The 21,572-nt window shown below is 50.9% G+C and overlaps 1 protein-coding gene and 1 long non-coding RNA gene across 2 annotated transcripts; one reads left to right on the forward strand and one right to left on the reverse strand.

The window, feature by feature from the left end:
- Positions 1-5,430: 5,430 nt before the first annotated feature.
- Positions 5,431-9,013, reverse strand: LOC137675011 (uncharacterized). The gene is made up of 3 exons (XR_011049881.1): positions 8,916-9,013; positions 7,363-7,578; positions 5,431-5,631 (listed from the first exon to the last, which is right to left on the reverse strand). It is a non-coding gene; the product is annotated as an uncharacterized lncRNA (long non-coding RNA).
- Positions 9,014-9,311: 298 nt separating this feature from the next.
- Positions 9,312-13,499, forward strand: OAZ1 (ornithine decarboxylase antizyme 1). The gene is given in 6 exon segments (XM_068420505.1): positions 9,312-9,511; positions 11,902-11,959; positions 11,961-12,047; positions 12,179-12,351; positions 12,869-12,954; positions 13,069-13,499. Coding segments are annotated over 6 exon segments (651 nt in total). The 5' UTR covers positions 9,312-9,395; the 3' UTR covers positions 13,200-13,499.
- The last annotated feature ends 8,073 nt before the right edge of the window (positions 13,500-21,572 follow it).

A 21,572-nucleotide genomic window follows, 5' to 3' on the forward strand; every position in this document is an offset into this window, starting at 1 on the left:
GCTTAATGAAGCCTTACATATTATTAAACTTTATTTGCATTGCTTTGCATGCAAGGTTCAGGAAAGGCTTTTGGTTAAAATTCAAAGAGTTTTAAAAGTCCCGGGGACACTGAGAGTAGTGATGCAAAAGTAGTGATGCAAATAACCAGAGTTTCAGTGCCATTGTGTTGGCGTTGCTTGACAAAGACACAAGCTGCAGCGACGGTGGTCAGAGCCGTGCAGAGGCCCGGGGTGGTGGTCATGTCAATGGACATCACCATGAGAACGTTAAAATAAAAAAAAATATAGTTTTGTATAAATTGATATCTTGTGGCCACCTCCATAGCATTTCATGCGGAAAAGTAGCCAGTTATCACAAGCAAGTGTATTTCTGAACCCATTTAAAATCTTAAAACCACAATACAAACATAAACCTAACAATACCAAAAGGCAAGACACCAGGAAACCATTGAAAGAAAAGCCCAGTATAATAGAAAAGAGAATTAAACATGACTATCACTGCCAAAGCATAATCTCCCATAAATAATTTTAAAGGCAACAAAGAGGATTATCAATGAGAGTTGAGACAGGATAAGGACAGATAATTTAAGTTTAAGAGAACATTTCGCTTATTTCAAAGGTACCTTGAGGTAACTAGACTTTTAAAAGCGACTTAAACCCCCTAGTCTCGTAGGATTCAAGGTCTGAGAAGCCAGCCTGAAGGGAGCAGAGGAGTGAGACCTCTTCAGCTCCCATCGCAGCTCTGCCTCCGTACAGCCTGAGGCCGGTCCTTTCTCCCTGCCTCAGTTTCCTGATCCACAGTGACACAAGCGCAATAAATTACAGCCTCCGAAGGGAGAGCGAGAGCTGCAAGGACTGAGAGGTAGCATTGGAAGCTTAAACGTGTGAACCATGGATCCTATTTTCACTGTCTCATGAATATAAGCTGGTGCAGGATCTGCTGCCACCGCCGTGACACGCTCTCATCTCCGCAGGGATCAGTTCTAATGTGCATACTCCAGCCCATTAAGCCCGTGACTTGATTTAGCAGAACTACAGAGCTGACGTACTGTGCACATTGTTCTGACAGCTGTTAAGGCCTGACCTGCTGACTCGCATTGCTTCCTGTCACATCCTGTTCCTTGAAGGAGAGCTGATTACATTTTCCTCCCTAATGAGCTCAATGAGTCTGAAGATGGGCTGAGACTGCACAATTGGATAGTGTATGATCTTTGGCTTCCACTGCTGCCTGATGGCTGGCAGTGAGAGATCGAGGATGTGTCTGTGTGCGAAGCCAAACAAGCATGGAAACGTCACGGGGAATAAGGAACCGTGAGCCAGGAAATTCACGTGCTGCAGGACAGAAGTCCGGGGAAGCAGCAGAAAGGCAGGGCACCACTACAATCTGCACTGCGATTCGAGAGGACGTACCCATTAGACAATCCAAAATGGAAACTCTCTGACCCAAGAAAGGACAAACATTTATAAGGGGATGAGATGTCCAGAGGAACAGAAGCTAAAATTATACCCAAAAACCAAATTTCAGAACTAATTCTTAACTCCTGTGCAGTTTATTTTCTGTAATCACAACTGCTCCCTTCCTTTGCGTACGCCTCTGAAGCAGCAGGTTTTCAGGTCATCATCTGAAGTACTTGGCAGAAGTCACCGTAAGTAGGAAATCAAACTAACTAGGTCATTAGTCCAATCCAGAACAGTAATTTCAAGGTTTCTTGCTTTCCTTATGCCACCTCTTTATCTTCTAGCACCTTCGGAAATCTGGTGGTCTTATTAAGAGTTACGAGCACGTGCTCAGCTCTGCAGGGACGTGCACTTCTGCACTCCCCAAAAATTAGGCTACCCTGCCTCTGCAGCGGGAAGCCCCGTGGGTCGAGTTAGGGTATCTGTGTGTGATCGCTGGGCTCACACACAGCAAGGCATGAGGGAATAAACTACTCCCCTAAAGCCTGGTGACTTTGAAAACATAGGGACAGGCATCGTGATGCTCTTGGGAGTGCTGCTGGAAAACATTGCAGTGCTTTGCACCAAGTCATCCCTTTCCAGCTGGGTAAGCAGTGAACCCTTCAAATCGCAGCTTCTTCTAGAGTTAATAACAAGCAGGAGGTAGGGGAAGTTAATTTGTACCTAGAACAGTTTCATAAATAAAAACGTTTAGGAAAACTCAAAAATTCTAGCAATGAAATAGAGCTGCCTTCATTTTAAAGCCTCCACTCCCATGTGTGGTGACAGCTTGGTGGCTCATTTGATAGCAGTTTGCTGTCAGTCCCTTATAAACATCACGATAGCACCGGTTGCCTTTAAAATTCAGTCTGTCGCTTACAGAGCAAGCAGTGGGGAGATGCCAAGGCCTGCACGAGTCAGGGGTCTGCTCCTCATCCACTGCCCAGAGGGGTTTCCTGGCTGAAGCAGCACAGCGGGTGGGCAGGTCGGAGGGGGTACGCTGCAGGGGAAGCTTGCGTTGCCACTGCTCTACCTGCTGCAGGGGTAAAGGCTCATCAGAGCTGTCAAGCTGCCACCTTTCACCAGCCTGAAATTCCAGAGTCTTTTTTTAAGAAAATGTAAACAACCCGAGCTGCTAAGCTGGCCTGATGGCTGGTTCCAGCTCCACTCTCACTCAGAGGGATTGCTGACTATCTCGGGACGCAGAGCTGTGAGTAAATATTGGTTCAGACACAGATAGCTCGTGGGCAAAGGCACAAGGCTGCGTGCAGCTCAAATCAACAGCCTGGCAAAAGCAACTGCTGCCAGGGCTGGGCCTGCCCTGTCCCTCCTGCGGCACCCCAAGGGCTGCCCTGGCTGCCAGCACAGCTCCGGCCAGGGACTTTGCTGAGCGCTGAACCCACAGGGATTATACCCAGAATAAAGCAGCGTGCAGCACAAACATACAGCTGGAAGAAATCCCACTTTGCCAGTTCTGCTGGTCATAGGCTGTTCTCGGGCTTGTTCTCGGCTAAAGGCAAAGGGTGAACTGGTTCCCTTACTCGCAAGTCTCTAAAGGATGAGTGTGGCATATAACTTATTGCAGGCTAAATAACCTTCCTTGCCCTCGAGGCTCGTTCATTTTATTTATGGGGAAATATGCTCGTTAATGCTCTTATCACAGGAATGATCTAATCGGGGGGGGCGGGAAGTCTCCTTTGAATATATTCATTTTAATGAGCTGCTGGGCGAAATGTTTAGGCAGGCAAAAGTGACTCTGAACTCGTTTCTGACAGAGCAGATTCTGCACAGGTCTTAATGCTCATCCTGCTGGCATCTGTTTGTTTTGATAACATTTCCAAACGCAATTACGAGTTACAAGAGCTGAGCTGTCCTGTGCACTTCCTTGTCCCTAAGGCTGACTGATCCAAGCACAACAGGAACTGAAGGAAAACAAGCCACGCCGTCCAGCTCGCCTTCCCCGCGCAGAGGTTGTGAAAGTGGCCCATCCTGTAACGAAACATCAGACGGTGCTGAACTTTTCTGTAAGAGAAAGGGGCAGCTAAGCAAAAAATAAATTAATAAATCCATCACACAAAGGTTCCAGCAAGCAAACGAGGGAAAGGGGGTCAGCAGAGAAAGAAAACATTCACCAAAGAACTCCAGAAAGCCGCTGCACACCGAAACGCTGATTACGTGTGATTGCAGTGTTAACTCAGGGAGAGCAGAGGGAGAGGAGGGGAGGGAGACGTGAGCTGCATCTGGTGCAACGGAACCGAAACAGAAAATAGATTGTGGAAGGGAGGATGTTGCAATGTCTTCCACTTTATTGTTTTGTAACTACCTCTGAATTCCTCATGACCATTTGTTCATAACTGGAAGCAACACCCGGAGGAAAATCAATACAGAAATCAAGCTTGTGAAACATGATTTTTAAATTACAGAACTGTAACGACAAACTGCTCAAGCACCCATCTTTCCCCAGAAATGCCCCCAGACGTCGTATTTTGTCCCCAGAAATGCCCCCAGACGTCGTATCTCGTGTCTCTTGCTGTTGGCTAACCCGCTCTCTAGCTGACTCTATTTCCTGTTCTCACTTCAAACTTTTCCCCTCACCCCCACATTATTTTTATACGGAAACTGAACTGCAATGCCTGGTAAATTTAATCCTGCAAACTTAAAGTAAACAACTCAGCACTTATCAGGTGACCAGCTCTATGTTGGATTACACCCCTAAATCAGATAACGAGACTTTAAAGCATTTTAAGCATCTGTTACCTCATCTGCATTCAATATATAGTCCTCTTCATACCAGCTGTTTTTAAGTGAGAAAGCAGAGATCCAAAGTTTCTTTGGTACGAAGCACAGACATTTGCTGGCCTGACGAACTACTGACTGCTTTCTTCTAGTTCAATATCTCACAAAGATCTTGGAAAATAAATTCTTCCCTGTGCTGGTAAAGAATTCCAGCTTAACTTCACAGCAGCATGCAGAATCTCTTTCCAGCACAAGTGGGTCTGCAGAAAACCTGACCTTCAAATCCAATCATTCTCGCACGGATGACAATGAAAATGAGGAGAGTTTTCCAGCTAGAAAAAAAAGTGTTCTAATTACCTGTCCCACAAAGATCAGAATAGATTCTAACACATCAAATAGAGTTTTTAGTGGGGGAGTATTTAAAATTAGATAATTGGTAGTTAACTGTTACCTGTAAGGAAATGAACCAGAAGTTCTAAGGAAGGAGATGGGTAGACTTAGAGCCCTGCTTTATAAGACTTACAAACTATAGGTCTTCTAAAGTTTAGAATTAACACTGTCCAGTGTTTTGATAAAGACCTCACAAGCTTTTGCTGTACTTCGTCTCCACGCAGAGCTGACCAAAATGAACACTTAAATTATTCTGGGACTAAAACTGGCTAAATTACAGGGTAGAGAGAGGTCATCACACACAACGGTTTCTGTGCAAACACATCATGATGGACATCTCTGCTTCAGATTCTGTCCTGTTTTGGTGCTTGGCTACATCTCTAGATAACTCTTAAAACTGTAAGAACAAGTAGAGTCTTCCTGGTGTGGAAACAGAGAGAAAAGGCAATCAGAATGACTTGATTGTATACTCTGGCTCAATTATTTTATTTCATTTTACCATTTTCGGGGAGTTATTAAGTGTGTACTGCTATGTAAGGACTGCACACACTTTACAAGAGAGCTCGTGTTTCTCTTTCTGTTGTACTTCCCTAGTCAGCAAATCAGACGTTTATTCCCGTGATGCTGCTAAATGTCATAAACATCTATTTCCACATTCAAGAAGAGCTAGGACAGCACGATGCAGCTAAGAAGAAAATAGACGGGGGTTTCTGCTACATGTCAAATATCAGGTTTTTTCCAGTTGCCTTCACTGGAGCTTCGTTACTCCTCTAGAACATGGACGCAGGAGCTGCTTCAAAGAAGCCCGCAGCAGCCCACTCTCCAACAGCCTCCTCAGCAGCAGAAAACCACACAAAAGCCCGAATATTTGCAGCCGTGTTATTTACTTGTGTTTTAATCACCTAAACAACAGACCAGTTTATCTTTCCTTCTTGAAATAAGAGATGTGATACAACTACGGTACCAACGTGCAGGATTTCAGAACCGGCAAGCCTCGTGAGCATTTCAGGTCCTGTACATCTTTCTAAGCGCTAGTTTCGTGTCATCTGATCACAAACACTTGCAAACCTGAAAACGGACAATGAAGAGGAAAGACATTGTTACTTATTCTGCCCATTTCTTGCTCTAACATCTGTTTACATCAGCTACCTGCTTCGAATTTGATTTTTATTCCTCTGCTGCCATAACCTCTTCTTCCAATCTAATATATTTCAGAAAGGAAAAACTACAAAAACTTGTCAACGAATCATTAACTGGTGATTTTGACTAATGTTTGAGACTGCTTTTGTTAAAAGAGGCTGAAAAGCATACTGAAACAAGCCAAAAAAAGGAAATTCTAAAAAATGAAACTCCTTGGCTCTCCTCAACCTGAAACAATTTCAGCTTAGCTTCCTAACACGAAGTTCAGCTGTGTTGCTGCTTCTGCGCTTTCTCCATTAACAGGTCTGGTTATTGAGTAACAAGATACTTTCCCAGGTCATTTCTTACAGCCTAATTGCTACGACCTGCTTGTGTGAGAACACAGAACAACTGGGACTCGCTGCGTGCTCTCCTCTGAGGAGGAGTTCAGTAAGCAGTTCAGGAGAGAACTGATGTAAACTCCCTGCTGTATCTCCTGCTTTGGGGACTACGCTGGTCTTTTGAACCACGTATTTTTTGGAGATGGGAAGGCTGCGGTAATTGGGATCCAGTGGAACAAGGGGGCCTTTGATAGTGTATTTGTGGACACCAACATAGGATGTGGGATGAACTAGAGCCTCAGGACTTTGATGGACGAGATTCTCTATTTGCAATTGTCCATCTTGCCTCTGTGTTGAAAGCTACTGTGCTGCAGCAGATGGGGCTAGGTAGGAATGGATGCCCACACATCAGCTGTTAGGGTTCAGTGCCCAGTGTTTTAGATAATACCTGGGATTGAGATGGGTTTGGACTACGATGCCAAACCAGGAATGCAGCTGGAGCAACCGAGACACCGACACACAGATACTTCTGCCTGCTCTGCTGCCATGGGTAGGGTAATCGTGGCAAAGCAGTGGTAAAAAAAACAGCTGGAGATGGCAACATCTCAAACTGCCTCAGCTAGTCATCCTGAAATTGTGAGTCAGAGGCTTCTCTGTGAAGATGTATGAATCACTGTCACTGCTAAACTGGAAGTCAGGCTATCTCAGCAAAACTGCAGCTGGAACTAATCCCACACGATATTTAATGCACAAAACTGAAACAGGTTGATTGGGCTTTTTGCAGCCTACAGAGCACCACAGCATAATCCAGGTCACTCAGCTGTAAAATGGAACGACGGCCCATTGAGGTGACATGTATCCAAAGGGCAAAGCTGTTTCCAGTGTCACAGTAAAGAGGAAAGCAGCTGCAAAGATGATGTCCTCTGACACAGTGCCATTATAAGGAATTACAGTCTGATTACTACATAAATAATAAATGATGTTATTAGAAATAATGAAACCTATCACAAAATGCTAAGGCAGCCCTTACAACGACTAACACATTCATTCCCCCATCAGGAAAATCTTTCTAAAACAACACAAAAAACATGAATTGCTAAATCTTCTCTGATGTGCTTCATTTGGTCCGGATATTCCTGAATTGCAGCTATCCCATTGTTTCAAGTTGGTCTCTGGGTAATGCATTAAATGGCAGTCAGCTGCCCCGCCGTAAATCAACAGCCGAATCTAGAGAGCGAGGTGAAAGCAAGCACTGATGTCTGAGTTATATTGCGTTCTGGGAGCTCAGTGCAGATACCTGAAGCAGGAAAAGGATTTTTCTCCTGTCCCTGTTACTTACCACGACTCCCAGACTAGTCACTGGCTGCTGGCCAGGCTAGGCTTCTCATCTAAGCTGCAGGAGAACAGACAGTGTTTTCTTTTGGCAATACATTTTGTTCCGTCACAGTCAATCAGAGCAGTTTCAGGACACAGAAGGGTGGGTGGGGGATTTAAGACACTTAATCCTTGTGCAAAGTGGAACCCATCAATGGGCTATCCATTGTGCTCAGAGCTCCTGGATGGAAATATTTTAAAGCAAATAAAAATAAGCAAGATAGTAAAAAAAAAATCTAGAAGATAAAAAATGCCCAAATTCAGCTATAGTACCTGAAGGCAATAAAATAGGCGTGTCATAGCACGAGTTGAATGAAGAAAAAAGAAATACAGCCACCTAAAATTTTTTATTTTGAAAACCTTGATTTTGAAAATCATTCCAGTGTATCTTTAATAGTTTTCCTTGGCTCAATACACACCTTTTTCCACTTAATTTACAGGGCATATCTGACTGCAAACTCGATTCAGCATCATTTAAAGCATTATTTTGAGCCTGCTTTCCATATAGGACAAGATCCACTTGTTTAGGATGTGCCCTGACTTCTGTGATGTGCTTCTGACTTGGTTTTCAGAAGAGGGGTGGTCTCACCTAACATGTAATAGGCTGAAATGTTCAGAAATGGCTGTCAAAAAATCTCCTGTCATGGAAATTATAACCTATTTACCTTTTGTACACATTTGCTGCTTTTAAGTTGAATTTTGAAGGCTGCCCCTCCCCTCAAAGAGATGAATCTGTGTTTTCATCAATATTGCCCAAAAGACAAGCAGGGCGCCTGATTTTCCAACTCGCATCCTTTCCTCCAGACCTTGTTCTTGCCGTGGGGCCCCAGAAAGACCCAACCGCGTCCCCCCCAAATCCTTGCGGGAGATGAGAAGCGGAGCTTGAGGCTGTCAGGGGAGCGTTAGGGGCTGTTTGCTCTGGGGGTGGGGACACAGACCGACTTCTGCTATGTAAATAACCAGCATTTATTCGCTTCCTCATGCAGGTGCAGCACAAAGCCTGTCTCCGTTTAAAAGATTCCCACCAGCCATTCCCCGCACAACCGAAGGTATAAATTACTGCACCGGCCACCACAACGCGCAGGCCGAGGGGAACTGGGAGATGCTGGAACTGGGAGACGGGAGCACGGACACCCCAAACCCGGGTCACAACTTCAGCCCGTCGTTTTCGGGACCCCTTCCAATAGTTGGGGGAGTTTTAAATTTTTTTTTTTTTAATTAAAGTTTCTCTCAGCATCGACCTGCCAAACGCTTTGCTTGACAGCTCGGAGGGTGACGATGACCTCCCGGCCGACTGCTCCCCACAGGAGGCGCCGCTGCCTCCACCAGCGAGCGGGCAGCCCCGCGGCTGTAAAGCCCGGCCGCCCCGAGGCCGTACGGAGACCCCGGCCCTCCGTCTCCAGCTCCGGCCCCGGCCCCTCTCCTCCCCTCACGCCCTCCCCGGCCGCCGCCACCTCCCCGCTCCTCCCGCGCATGCGCAAGGCCGGGCCTGGCCCCTCCCCTCCGCCGCAGTTTTACCTCAGCCCGGCGGGGGCGCGGACGCGGGACTCGAACCGGCGGCTCGGAGGGGAGTGAGGGCTGCGGCGCCGCGCCGAAGCCTCCCGGCCGAACCCCGCCAGACCCCGCCCACCCGCAGCGGGCGTAGCCAATCAGAGACCTCTATTCCCCCCCCTCCCGTCCTGACGCCCTACTAACCAATGCCGAACGCCCTCACGCTTGCAGCCAATAGCAAAAGAGCTCGCTGTTCCGCCCCCCGCGCTCCCTTCAGCCAATGGGAAGGGAGATTTTCGAAGGGACAGTCGGGCCGTTCACCTCACAGAAGCCGTTTCCCGGCGGGTGCGTGGGCCGCCGCGCGGGGCGGTGCCGTTGCGGGGGCGTGGCCTGGGAAGGCTATATAAGGACGCGCTGGGACGGCGGGGCCATTTTGTGTAGCAGCGCCTGGAGAGCGGCGGGGGGGGAGGCAGCGGAGGGTTTCGGGGTTCGGACCACAGCGGCCGGATGGTGAAATCCTCCCTGCAGCGGATACTCAACAGTCACTGCTTCGCTAGAGAGAAAGAGGGGAATAAAAGTACCGTCATGCCTGCTATGCTGAGCCTCAGTACCGGACAGAGCAGGTGAGGGGCCGGGGCCTGCCTCACCCATCGCACCGCTGGGCGTTCGCCGCCTCCTCCTCCTCCTTTTCCCCTCAGGGCCCGCCCTGATCCTCCTCCTCCTCCCTCAAGCGCCGGTCGCCTCCCCCGTGACCGGGGGGAGGGGGTGCTCCGTGGCGGGTGGGGGAGGGGCGGCCCGCGCCGCGGCCTGGTCTCCTCCCCCGCAGAAAACGGGGGGAGGGAAGGGGGGGGAAGGAAAAAAAAAGGCTTTTTTGAGCGCCTAAGGCGGTGCCTGACCGCATCACCCCCCCCCGCCCCGTCCGGTGTGACTCGCCGCCGTGCCGGGCGACACGTCCCCCCTCCCCGGGGAGGGGAGAGTCACCTCACACCCCCGTGTGCCACGTTAGCTGCCGGCTGCGCGTAGTGAGAGAGCTCCCATGGCGGCTCCGGTGTTGTCACAACCGTGGGAGGGAACCTTGACCAAGGCACACCGGGCCCTGAGGGGAGGCGGCTGCTCCGTAAGCCGCTCCCGAGCGAGTTAAACGGGCTCAAAGGGGCCTGGAGACAAAAGCCGGGCTGGAGGCAGGGCCTGGAGGTGCCTTCTTCCTACCAGGGTTAAAAAAAAACCCAAAAAAACCAAAACACACTAATTGGGCAAAGATATCAAAGGCTTGAAAGCTGTTATCCGCTTATGTAATCGTAGATATTCCTGAAAACTAATCGAGGGTATTGAGCCTAAAGTAGAACATCAGAGCGTTAGGAGAGCTTGCTAGTTTAAAACTCAACCGAAAGATTAAACAATCCCGACAGATGCTGGGAAGAAAATATCTGGATTGGGGTGACTGGCGTAGAGTGATGGAAGCTTAGGACATCAGTCTGCCTTGTGTAAGCCAGGTTAGACCTCATATGTGGACTATGAATTTTTTTTAGAAAGCCATTTTTATACTTGACTGCTTTTTAAAGGTTATTTTTTTTCCAAGAGGAGTAAGTGCACACAGATATCACTAAAATATATTCTTGATTGTAAAGTGTAGGCAGCTTTCATTATGCACTACTTTTCATTTGGCGAGAGGTGAAATTGTATAAAGGATTGCCACTGCGCACTTATGAACAGGGTGGTTTGTTTGTAAGGGTAATCAGGAATGTGTAGCTCTACAATCATTCCGAGATAAAACAAGTATCTGATGCTAGTACTAAAGAAAAGTCTCTCTTTTAAAGAGCCTAAAATAATGGATTGAACACTCATTTAATTGAGAGAGCGCAAATTTAATTTTTTTAAATAAAACTTTGCAGTTGCTGCGCTTACTAATGCCTTCCAGCATATAATATTTGACCTATATGGCCACTGAGTGCCTTTCTAATACGGATTATTCATCACAAGCTTCAAGCTCCTTAAAAAAAACAAAAATCAAAAATCACACTCGTACGTAGCATGCAAAATGGTGGATTATTTTGTACATGTTTATTCTGATTTGCAAATGGCTGCTGGCACTCACAGACAGGACGATTGTGAAAATTTCCCGAACGGCCTCGATTGCTGCATCTGCTGAGATGACGCAACTGAAGAGCGAGGCTGCAGGGTGAAGGATGGTGCAGAGGGAGGGGCTGCTCAGCACAGCCTTTGCTCTTCCTCCAGTAGAAGGCTTATTCGCTTAAGCAGGCTTAAAGGGATGAGGTGAAACTGAGCACGCATACAAGAAATATGTTTCGTATCTTAAGAGGATAACAGCGTTAAGAACTCATCTGAGCTGTGTAACATTGCTCTGAAGAATTCAGGAGGGAAGGCTGGTAGGTTTTCAAATGTTCAGGTATGGTCTCTGAAGTGAAAACCCATCGATTTTGCTTCTGAGCGTGGTGAAAACATCTGGAGTAGTGACGTCTGTGAGAATATTTCATGTAATTTTCTGACCTTGAGCCAAGAGTGCTGATGCAAAGGTCTAAGGTAATTAGGGCTGTATATCACAGGGGAAAAAAAAAAATGATCCCTAGCTTGCTGAGCCAGTATATTCATGCTGACTTATGAGAACAAGGTGGGGGAGAAAATGAGGTCTTGCATATGTGGTACAGAATGGTTCTTCTCTTGAGATCAGGTCAAGCATACAGCTGCCTTGGTACAGAAATACACCTTGCTCACTTCAAGCTGGGAGTATTTTCATCTCCAAGTTAGTCTTTCCTTCAGAATACTGCAGCAGGAGCTTTGTGACCCATGTGGGTCTGGACGCTAGGCAGTGTTCCTGTCCCTAGTCTGGAGGATCCTTTGTCTTGCCACCTGCTTTGGCTGCAGTGGGAGGAGTTCCCTTGGCCAAGGTTTTGAGTTTTCATTTAAATCTTGCCATCTGATCACTGTTTAAAACCTAGAATTCACAGGGCTTTGTCTAACACTGACTGTTTTGCTTCTCTCAATTCCTTTCTAGTTCCAGGGTTCCATTCAATTGCTGTAGTAACCTGGGTCCGGGGCCTCGGTGGTGCTCCTGATGTCCCTCACCCACCCCTGAAGATCCCAGGTGGGCGAGGGAATAGTCAGAGGGATCACAATCTTTCAGCTAATTTATTTTATTCGGTGAGTATGAATAATAACAAGCAGCTTGCTCTGGTGAGCTCAGAGGCATTTCTTGCCTCAAGCCTATTAATGGGAGTTATCCCTTCTCCAGAATGAATTGGAAATAACTTTGCGTGTATTTACTGCTGCAGGATAATCGGCTGAATGTAACTGAAGAACTAACATCAAATAACAGGACAAGAATTCTAAATGTCCAGTCAAGGCTTACAGATGCCAAACAAATTAGTTGGAGAGCAGTGCTGAACAACGACCACCTCTATATAGAAATTCCCAGTGGTGCTCTGCCTGAAGGGAGCAAAGACAGGTAGGTAGAATAAAACGCAGCTGCAGTTTAACTTGTTGTCTTGAAGGCCTATCAGGTGGATGGAATAACACTTTGCTGTTGTTGTTTGCTTCTGTTGTTGCAAAAGTTGAAGTCTAATCATGGTTGATGCTCAGAAGAGGCTGCAACTAAGTGATCCTGGTTTGAGGGCTGCTTCTACCTCTTTTGTCAGGCAGAACCACCCAAAAGGTCTGTGATTTCAGGCTGTGTTCCCAGGTACTGGGTGGCTACTTTGATCCTCTGAAAACACCAGCCTGGTTCCCAGTCTGTCACTGCAGTTTTCCCTTCAGCTGCAGCAGAAAAAACTGTGTTTTCTGTGTTACTGAAGACCTAGATTTGTGCCTTGAGTTAAACCTAGGGCTCAGGGATCTCCTGGTGTTGTGAGTCTGCAACCACTTGCAACTCTTGTGCCTACAAGTTCAGGTCGGCTCGCAGGGCCTTGCTTACTATCTCTGCAGAAAGTCCTTGCTCACATGCATTGAATACCTTGTGTTTGTAGTTTTGCAGTTCTTCTAGAGTTCGCTGAAGAACAGCTGCGAGTCGATCACGTGTTCATTTGTTTCCACAAGAACAGAGATGATAGAGGTAGGTGTTAACTCATAGCACTGTCTCTAGAGTTGGTTTGGGTGGATGCTTTACCTGTTGTACAGTATCAAATGGATGAAACTTGTTTTCTGCTTTTTTTTTTTTCTCTCTTAGCTGCATTGCTCCGTACTTTCAGCTTTTTGGGCTTTGAGATTGTGAGACCAGGGCATCCCCTTGTCCCCAAGAGACCAGATGCTTGCTTCATGGCCTACACGTTTGAGAGAGACTCATCAGAAGAAGACTAGATTACAGTGTTTCCCTTTAAGAGCTTTCTTGTTGTCTGTAAAGATGATTCTGTAGAAATTTTGTCAACATCTATTCCAATTCTATCTAACTCTGTATGAAACGTTGTGACCAACTGCTCTGGTGGCCAGATGTTGAAAATTTCAGACTCCGCATCTTTTTCTGGATTTGTGTGCATGTTGTGGTTGTGCAAATAAATGCTCCCTCCAAATTAGCAGTATATTTCTTGAAGTTTAATATTGTGTTTGTGTTACTGAAGTATTTGCTTTAATTCTAAATAAAAATTTATATTTTACTTTTTATTGCTGGTTTAAGCTGTTTAAGACTTGCACTCTTGAAGAGATGGCTCTGGAACTGCCCCAACCATTAAAGCTGCAGGTACAGAAAGGTGTTGGTCATTCTTTGCTTGACTGGGACTCATGGGTATGATATATGAGGACTTGAAATAATCTAGTAATCCTGTAAAAGCCTATTTTTAGTGAAATAATTAGCAGTTTTTTCATTTCCACTGGTAATTCCACTGCATCCCTGCTCTGTCCGTGTTCCATAGGATACTTCAGGGTGTGTATTAGTTGGAAAGTCACAAGTGAAATGCTGAGAAGCTCCTGGCTGCCTTCAGCTTCAAGTGTCTGAGTATCAAATATACAACTTTGATACCTGAAGTCACAAATGTTACCAGTAGCAGTTGAGTCTTATGCTGGTGCGTGGCTTGATGAGTTCTTGGGTGTGCTCTAGGAAGGCTTGGGGCATTTCTATAGCTAGATACTGTCCCCGAGGCTGGGTGCCTCCAGAACTCTCCTGGGGAGACAGATTGGGGTTGAAAGTGAGGAGGGGCTGCTGTTAAGCAGTGCCTGTTGTTGGGGTATGCAGACATCTGTTGGTGTTCAGGATACTGAAGAGAAGGGAAAATGGCTGATGGTGTAGTGTGTGAGTTGTGCTGGAGTTACTGGGGGTAGGTCTGCAAAGGGCTGGGCTTTAAAGCATTGTATTGCAGGGTTTTTTTCAGTACTTGCAGCTTTGGGGGCTTGTTTGGCACCATTTGAGCTAATTAATCTTTCCTCTATAAAAACCTTAGAGTGGTGAATCCCTGGGATGGGTTGTTTTAGCAGGTCGTTACGCTGTGAGTCTGTAAATAGGTGCACGTGTGCTCTGCCAGGGGCCTGGCATCACCACCGAGCTCTGTACCTTGTGAAAGGGGGTGTGCAAGTGAGGGGGCCTAAGGATCACCCCACGGGTCATCCCTAGGCGGGTGTTCTGAGCTAAGCAGGACAGGAATCACATGGAATACACCAAAATATAATCCTTGAAATTCCCTTCTTGGCAATGCAGCAAGGAGCAGATCCTCTAGTGGCATCTGCAGCACAAAGTGACCCAGGGGGTGGCACCATGTTTCCAGAGAGCTTGTTGTTAAATTAGCAACAGGGTGTGAGGTGGATGTTCTTGAGGGTCTGTTTAATTGGCTTCAGATATTTATATTAGCCTCTTCCTATGCTGTCTCAGCTTGGGCTGGGCTCTGCTCCTGGGGTCCCGGAGTATGGTGTGTAGCACAGCAGTCACCTCTGCTGGGACCAGGGCTCCTGGGTGTCCAGTGAAGGCGAGAGGTCTCCTTCCCTCTCTTGCAATTTTTTTTGAGGCTGTACGATCGTGCTCTTCCTGTGGGATTTTCTGGAAAGCTGTGAACTTGCTGCTCTTGGTGTGCTGAAGGCCAGCGAAGAGGAGGTGGGTATGACCGGAGAGAGGGTGTTCCTTCTTTACTCCACAGGCTGGCAAAGATCTGAAGTTGATAAGCTGGTTCTCTAGAGAAATTCTTGTTTTCCTCTGCGATGCCTGTGCTGGGGTTTGCTTTCTGCGGGGACGTGCGAGGGGGGAGATGTGGTCCTGCCTCAAAGGCTGCGGCCCTCGGTTGATGTTTCATTGACCTTGGGTGCTCCTGGCAGAAGGGGAAGGGGTCACCCAAGGTGGAAACCAGAAACAGGGATGCAGGGGGGTGCTCGGAGGTGCTGGGGTGGGCTGGGGTTGGCTTTGGCTTTGTTTTTCCAGGATCCAGACGCCCAAGGTGGCTTTGGGTGAGCTGCTGCCGTGCCACGGGCTTTACTGCCATCTTGTAGCCATGGAAGATACTACAGGAGAGGTGTTGGGGACTGCAGGGCTGGGGCTTGCCCAGGACAACCCTTCCTGCATGTTTTTGGCCCAAAAGCCCATCCTGAAATTTGAACAACGTTTCTGTGGACCGGCCGTGCTTGGATGGTGACTGTGTCAGGATTTGTGGGGCCGGGGAGCTTGTTTGGTCCCCCCTCGCTTATCCAGCCTCAGCAGGGAGGTGGCATGACTGGGTTTGGGTGCTGCTGCAGGAGGGAATGGTCCCCCACCCCGAGGGGCTGTGGTCTTGGATGGGCCTTCAGCCCCGCTGTAGCCCAGATGATGAGGCTGCTGCCTGCCCATGCTCGGCGGGCAGGGCAGGAGGCAGAAACCCACTGACCGGGGGAGCCTGGGAAGGTCTGTCCTGCTGCTACGGAGGCTGCTATTGCTGTGATCAGGTGATAGCTATGAGTAGGTTAATAATTACTTAATTAGTAATAATATAAATGACCTGAGCAAGGCCTTGCACGGTGCTCCGCTGTGATGGTCGTTCAGCATCCGCATGGCTTTGGGGACCAGTGCACAGATCCCGTGTGGTGCTGCCTGTTTTAATACCGAGCAGCAGATGCAACGGCCCCGAGTACCGCAGCCCTAAACCAACCTGAGCTATCTGGGGTCCCCAACAGAAGAAGGACACGGAGCTGTTGGAGTGAGTCCAGAGGAGGCCACAGAGATGCTCAGAGGGCTGGAGCCCATCTGCTCTGGAGACACGCTGGGAGAGTTGGGGCTGTTCAGCCTGGAGAAGAGAAGGCTCCGGGGAGACCTTCTAGCACCTTCCAGTACCTGAAGGGGCTACAGGAAAGTGGGAGAGGGGCTTTTGACAAGGGCATGAAGTGATGGGACGAGGGGGAAGGGTTTTAAACTGAAAGAGGGGAGATTGAGATGAGATATGAGGAAGAAATTGTTGACTGTGAGGGTGGTGAGACACTGGCCCAGGTTGCCCAGAGAAGCTGTGGCTGCCCCCTCCCTGGCAGTGTTCAAGGCCAGGTTGGATGGGGCTTGGAGCAACCTGGTCTGGTGGAAGGTGTCCCTGCCCGTGGCAGGGGGGTTGAACTAGATGGGCTTTAAGGTCCCTTCCAACCCAAACCACTCTGTGATTCGATGATTTACTATAGACACCATCGAGGCTGTTCCAGCTAATCCCGGTTGGGCAGTGAAGTTTGGCTTTGTGTTTCTCCCTGGATGCATCACTGGGGTGTGTAATGCTGTCAAAAGAAGCACATAAAGGACCAGTATTTAAGTGGCTCAGCTCTGGGTTTTATTGAAGCTGCGTGGCTGTTGTGTTTCCTCCTTGAAAATAGCATTTATATTTGTGACTGTGCCACAAACTGTTTCAAAACAGAGCAGGCCGTATGAGGTATTGTATTTCTGCTTTGCCAAGGGTGCATTAAGGTGAGCTGAAATGTGTGGCTTTGCGTTGTTATTTAAAACAGCGAAAGCCTCGTGGCCGCAGGAGGGGTCTGAGGGGGGTTTTGTGCACAGTCTTAAGTCCTGTAATCTTCACTCAGGGATAATCGGCCACTAAACTGGTGCTTGATCCTGTGGCTTCCATCCAGCCGCCTTCCCTGAGATGCTCCGGTAAACCGGCCTCACAGCATCAAACAAAAATCGGCCGAGGGTGTAAAAACACACCGTACGTTGTGGGAGCCACGGGTGGGAGTTTGGTCCCAGCTTCATCATCCATGTGCCGTCGGGGAGGTGAGTTTGGGTTTGCAAACGGAGTTTTTCCAGCCAGGACCAGCTTGGGTTCCTTGTGGGAGATGGCAGCTGGTGGATTTGGCCAGGTCCCCGTGGGCTCTTGGCTTTGTGGAGAAACCTTTTGGGTGGGCTTGAACTTGAACTTGCCTTTAGAGTGTGTAGAGAACCTGGGTGACTTGGTAGAGCGTGTGTTCGGTGACCTCCTTGAAGTACTGGCAGCACAGCCACTCCTCGAGGCTGGGGCTCACCCCTGCCCTAGCCGAATTCTCTGCAAACTTCAGGAGCAACAGAGCCCTCTTCACCTCCACCCAGCTCCGGAGCAGGGTGAGGGTCTTCTTGCTCCTGGCAAAGAGCTCCTGGCGAGGCCCCCAGAGCAGGACCTGCAGGATGCTCCTTGCCTGCTCGATGGAGACGCTCTTGCAGGGATCTCTGTGGAGAAGCAGCATGGCCAGACGCTTGAGTCCCGTGGAATAGATGGACAAGGAGGGGATTTCAGGAAGTCTATTGCTTCGGAACCCCAAGGCCTTTTCCAGAGAGATGTCCACATGCAAGATCTGATAGATCAGCATGCCTACGTTCAGCTCATCTGCCACCGGGGAGGGCGGCACAGCAAGCCCCTTGGTCCAGTCCTGCTCTTGGCTGGTAGAACAAGGTCTTTGCTTGTCTTTAACCTTAAAGAAGCTGCTGATGAGCAGCCTTGGAAGGGACAGCCCCAGGGATGCCTCCTTGCCTTGCTGGCTCCGCAGAGGACAAGGGCACCGCACCAGCAGCAGGTTCTCGGGGCAGAGGTCCCCCTGCCCCACGTTCTGCACCCGGAGGTGCTCCAGCCCCATGCACACCTGCAGGAGGAGGAGGCAAGCCAGGCGTTCGTAGTGCCCGGGGCTGGTCCTGTGCAAACTGTGGGATCCCTTCACAAAGCCTGCCAGGGTCTGGTAGGGAACCTCAGGAGAAATGAAGACCTGCAGGACAGGGCGGGTGGCAAGATGGGCTGGCTCCTCTGCAGAAGGGGACTGACTCTGCTCCCCAGGACTTCCTGGGAGCACCAGCTCCCAAGGGAGGCGGTCGGTGAAGCGGCCGATGAGGCGTTGGATGCTGCAGTGCACCCCAAGGGAGCTCTGCACCCCCAGGCTGGTGCAGCACGGCTTGGGGACCTGCAAAGAGAGAGACAGGGCACGGCCAGCTGCGTAAGGACGGAGCCATGGGTCTTCAGCCTGGAGAAGAGAAGGCTCCGGGGAGACCTTCTAGCACCTTCCAGTACCTGAAGGGGCTACAGGAAAGCTGGAGAGGGACTTTTGACAAGGGCATGGAGTGACAGGACGAGGGGGAATGGTTTTAAACTGAACGAGAGGAGATTTAGATGAGATCTTAGGAAGAAATTCTTTCCTGTGAGGGTGGTGAGACCCTGGCCCAGGTTGCCCAGAGAAGCTGTGGCTGCCCCCTCCCTGGCAGTGTTCAAGGCCAGGTTGGATGGGGCTTGGAGCAACCTGGTCTGGTGGAAGGTGTCCCTGCCTGTGGCAGGGGGTTGGAACTGGATGATCTTTAAGGTCCCTTCCAACCCAAGCCATTCTATGATTCTATGGGATGCCTCATCCTGGCCTGGGCCACTGCCTCAGCTCAAGGCCACCAGCCCTGGTCTGACCCACACACAGTGCTGGGCTCCCTCCGAACCCACTGGTGCCTGCTGGAATGGCTTTGAGCAAGGAATGGGAAGGGGGGGAGATGTAACCCCCAGGCGAGCTGCAAAGCTGCTTTGGTGGGTCTCATCCTGCGCTGCCTGAGGAGGCAGCTCTGCTCCAGCCTCTACTTTGCGTCCGCCGGCCGCTCGAGACCCCTCGCCAGGACATCTCCCCCAGCGGTGCCGTTCTCCTTGACGTGTCCTTTGGACCCGTGGGAGCCGTTGCCCTCGCCTCCCCGGCCCACACCACCAGGAGAATGCAGAAGTAGGTGCAAAAAGGGGAACCGCCTGCGTGATGGGGTCAGCGGCAAAGCCAACGCCCCCGGTTCACGCTTGCCTGCAGCCCCGCAGCCCCCCGCGCCGCAGGAGCCGGCTCCCTCTGCACCACCCGGGGTGTTTTCCCTCGTTCCCCGCTTACCTTGGCTGCAAACACCAGCTGGCTTTGCTCAAAAGCAAAACCCACCCGGAAATACCAGGCGTCCCTGCTTTGGCAGCACGGCTCCCGCTCCAGGATGCTGAGCGCTGCCCATCTCTTCCCTGCCAGCTCTGCCTCCAGCAGCTGCTGCCGCTCCTCCGCTCCCATGAGCTCCTCCTGGATATGAGCCGAGAGCCGGGCCAGGGCGGCCACCTGGCACCCCAACACCACCCCGCACACCCCAGCCGGGCTCTCCAGGAGCTGCCCCAGCTCCCCGTCTGCCATCCCAAACGTCAGCTCCGCCGCGCTGGGCGATGGGGCTTTTTGTGGGCTGCTCCAGGCCACCGGTTCCCCCAGGCTTTGGGACTTGGTCAGCAGCTTCTTGAGTCCCCAGGAAGGTCTGTCCCCTGGGGGGATGGAGCTGGGAGCCCCCTCCTCGTGCCGTGGATGGGGTGGTGGGATGCTGGTGGCCCATGACGTGGGGTCACCCCGAGAGTGCCGGGATGGCCCCTGCTCCGGGAGGGACTCGGCTCGCTGGAGCTGCTTTTTGGGCAATGGGGGAGGCAGGGGATCCCGGTCGTGCTGAGAGGGGGATCTCGTGGCTCCTTCCCCTCGGCTAGCCTTGCGGGGGACGAGGTGGGCCCGCAGCTCTCCTGGGGAGGGAGGAACAGACATGGCAGGGCTGAGACTTCCCTGAGAAGGGAAGGAAGTGGGAGACTGCGCAGGACGGGGGTACAAGCACGTTGTTATTTGCCCCACTGCCTATTTCCAGCCCCAAACCGATGCCCAGTGCCAGCCGGAGGGGTGACAGCAGGGTGCCGCGGGAGGAGGATGGGGACAGCGGCTGGGTTCGTCCCCACTGTCCGAGCTGACACCTCGTCGGGGACGAGGGCAGCGGGGTCGGGGCGTCACTCACCCACGTTGCTGTAGATGAGGGCAGAGGCGGGGGCTCGAGGCGGGCGGCCCCCCGGCGTGTCCAGCATGGGGGCAGGCGGTGCGGGGACACCCAGGTCCGGGCTGCCGCAGCTGGCGTGCACAACGGCCCTGCACGGAGCCGGGAGTCAGCGCTCACGCCCCGGGGGGGTTCATGGGAGGGATAAGGAGAAAGGGGAAGCGGTGACCTGGGGGAGCCCTGGCTGCGTGGTTTTGGGGCAAAAGATAGGGAGTTTGGTGGCCCAGTGACTCCAACTCCTGTACTGGGGGTCCTGGGGGGTGCTCCCGCTCCTGAGGGGTGGGGGCTGCCTCAGGGGCTTCACATGTGCTGGTTCACACCCGCACGGGTGCAGGGGGGGTGGGTGTATACGCATGGGTTCATGTCTGCCCTGCGGTCCCTGTTTGGTGGCCGCGAGGAGGAGGCGATGGTGGGAGAGGTGTGGGATGAGAGCAGGAAAAGCCCTCTGGACCCCCGGCCCAGGTCTGGGGGGGCAGGACGGGGGAGTCTGTGCGCAGGGAGGGAAAGCAGCGAGCCTGTAAGGAGGAGCGCAGGGGGAAGGAGCCGTCCCGCAGCCTCGGCTGGGGTTTCGCTTCCCCGTCCTGGCCAGGCTCAGGGCAAACCTGCAGCTCTGACCCTGCAGCCGCACGCGGTACCGAAACCACGTTGGCTTTCTTTAAAAACTCCTGTTTCTGCTGGGGACGTCACTCGCTGTGCAGCTTCAGGCTTTGCCCCTCCTTAGCCCAGCTCAGCCCCCGTTACCCCTCAGGGATTATGGCCCTGCCTCTTGCCGCGGTGCAAAGCGTTGGGCTGACGCAGCCTTGCCGGGCTGAAGCTGCTTGAGAAACAGCTCCTCGCTGCTGGGAAGCTCCTTTTTGGGCCTCATTTACAGAGCAATTCGTTACCTCTGAGTTTTCCCTGGCAGCGGTGGGGGCCTGCGGGGCTCCAACTCCATCTCCCGGCTCGGCAGCAGCTCCCGCTCCCTGTCCCGGACTCCCCCGGCGCTGGCCATGGCCCCGCCGGGAAGCGCCTTGCACAACTCGCTGCAGCCCTTCTCGTGGGAGGATGTTCTTTCAAAACCTGCTTCTTGCAAGTCTAAAGGAAGACGGTGGCTTGACCTCGCTCCACGGCACCGCTCTGGGGCTGCAGGGATTGCATCGCCTTCAGTGCAACGGGTTTGCTTCTCCCGAGCTGCTCGGGGAGCCTTCGCACTCCTCCTCCTCCCGGGCTGCTTTCCGCATGGCAGCTGTATCGAAGGGGAGGATTTCCGTGGTAAAACCCTCCGAACCATGTCATTAATTCCCCGCTCTCCAGGTTGTGTTTGGCAAGGTGGAATTTTTTTTGTTTTCTTCAATGGTTTTTGCTGGGATTTCCTGCAGCCGTTGCACAAGAGGAGCCCAGTCATTAGAAAACACTTTTTTTTCCCTTCCTCTTCCTCTATTTCCAACTCAAACCATTCTATGATTCTATGGTGGTGAGACCCTGGCCCAGGTTGCCCAGAGAAGCTGTGGCTGCCC

Source organism: Nyctibius grandis, chromosome 31 (genome assembly GCF_013368605.1).
Source record: "Nyctibius grandis isolate bNycGra1 chromosome 31, bNycGra1.pri, whole genome shotgun sequence".
NCBI classification, from domain to species: Eukaryota; Metazoa; Chordata; class Aves; order Nyctibiiformes; family Nyctibiidae; genus Nyctibius; species Nyctibius grandis.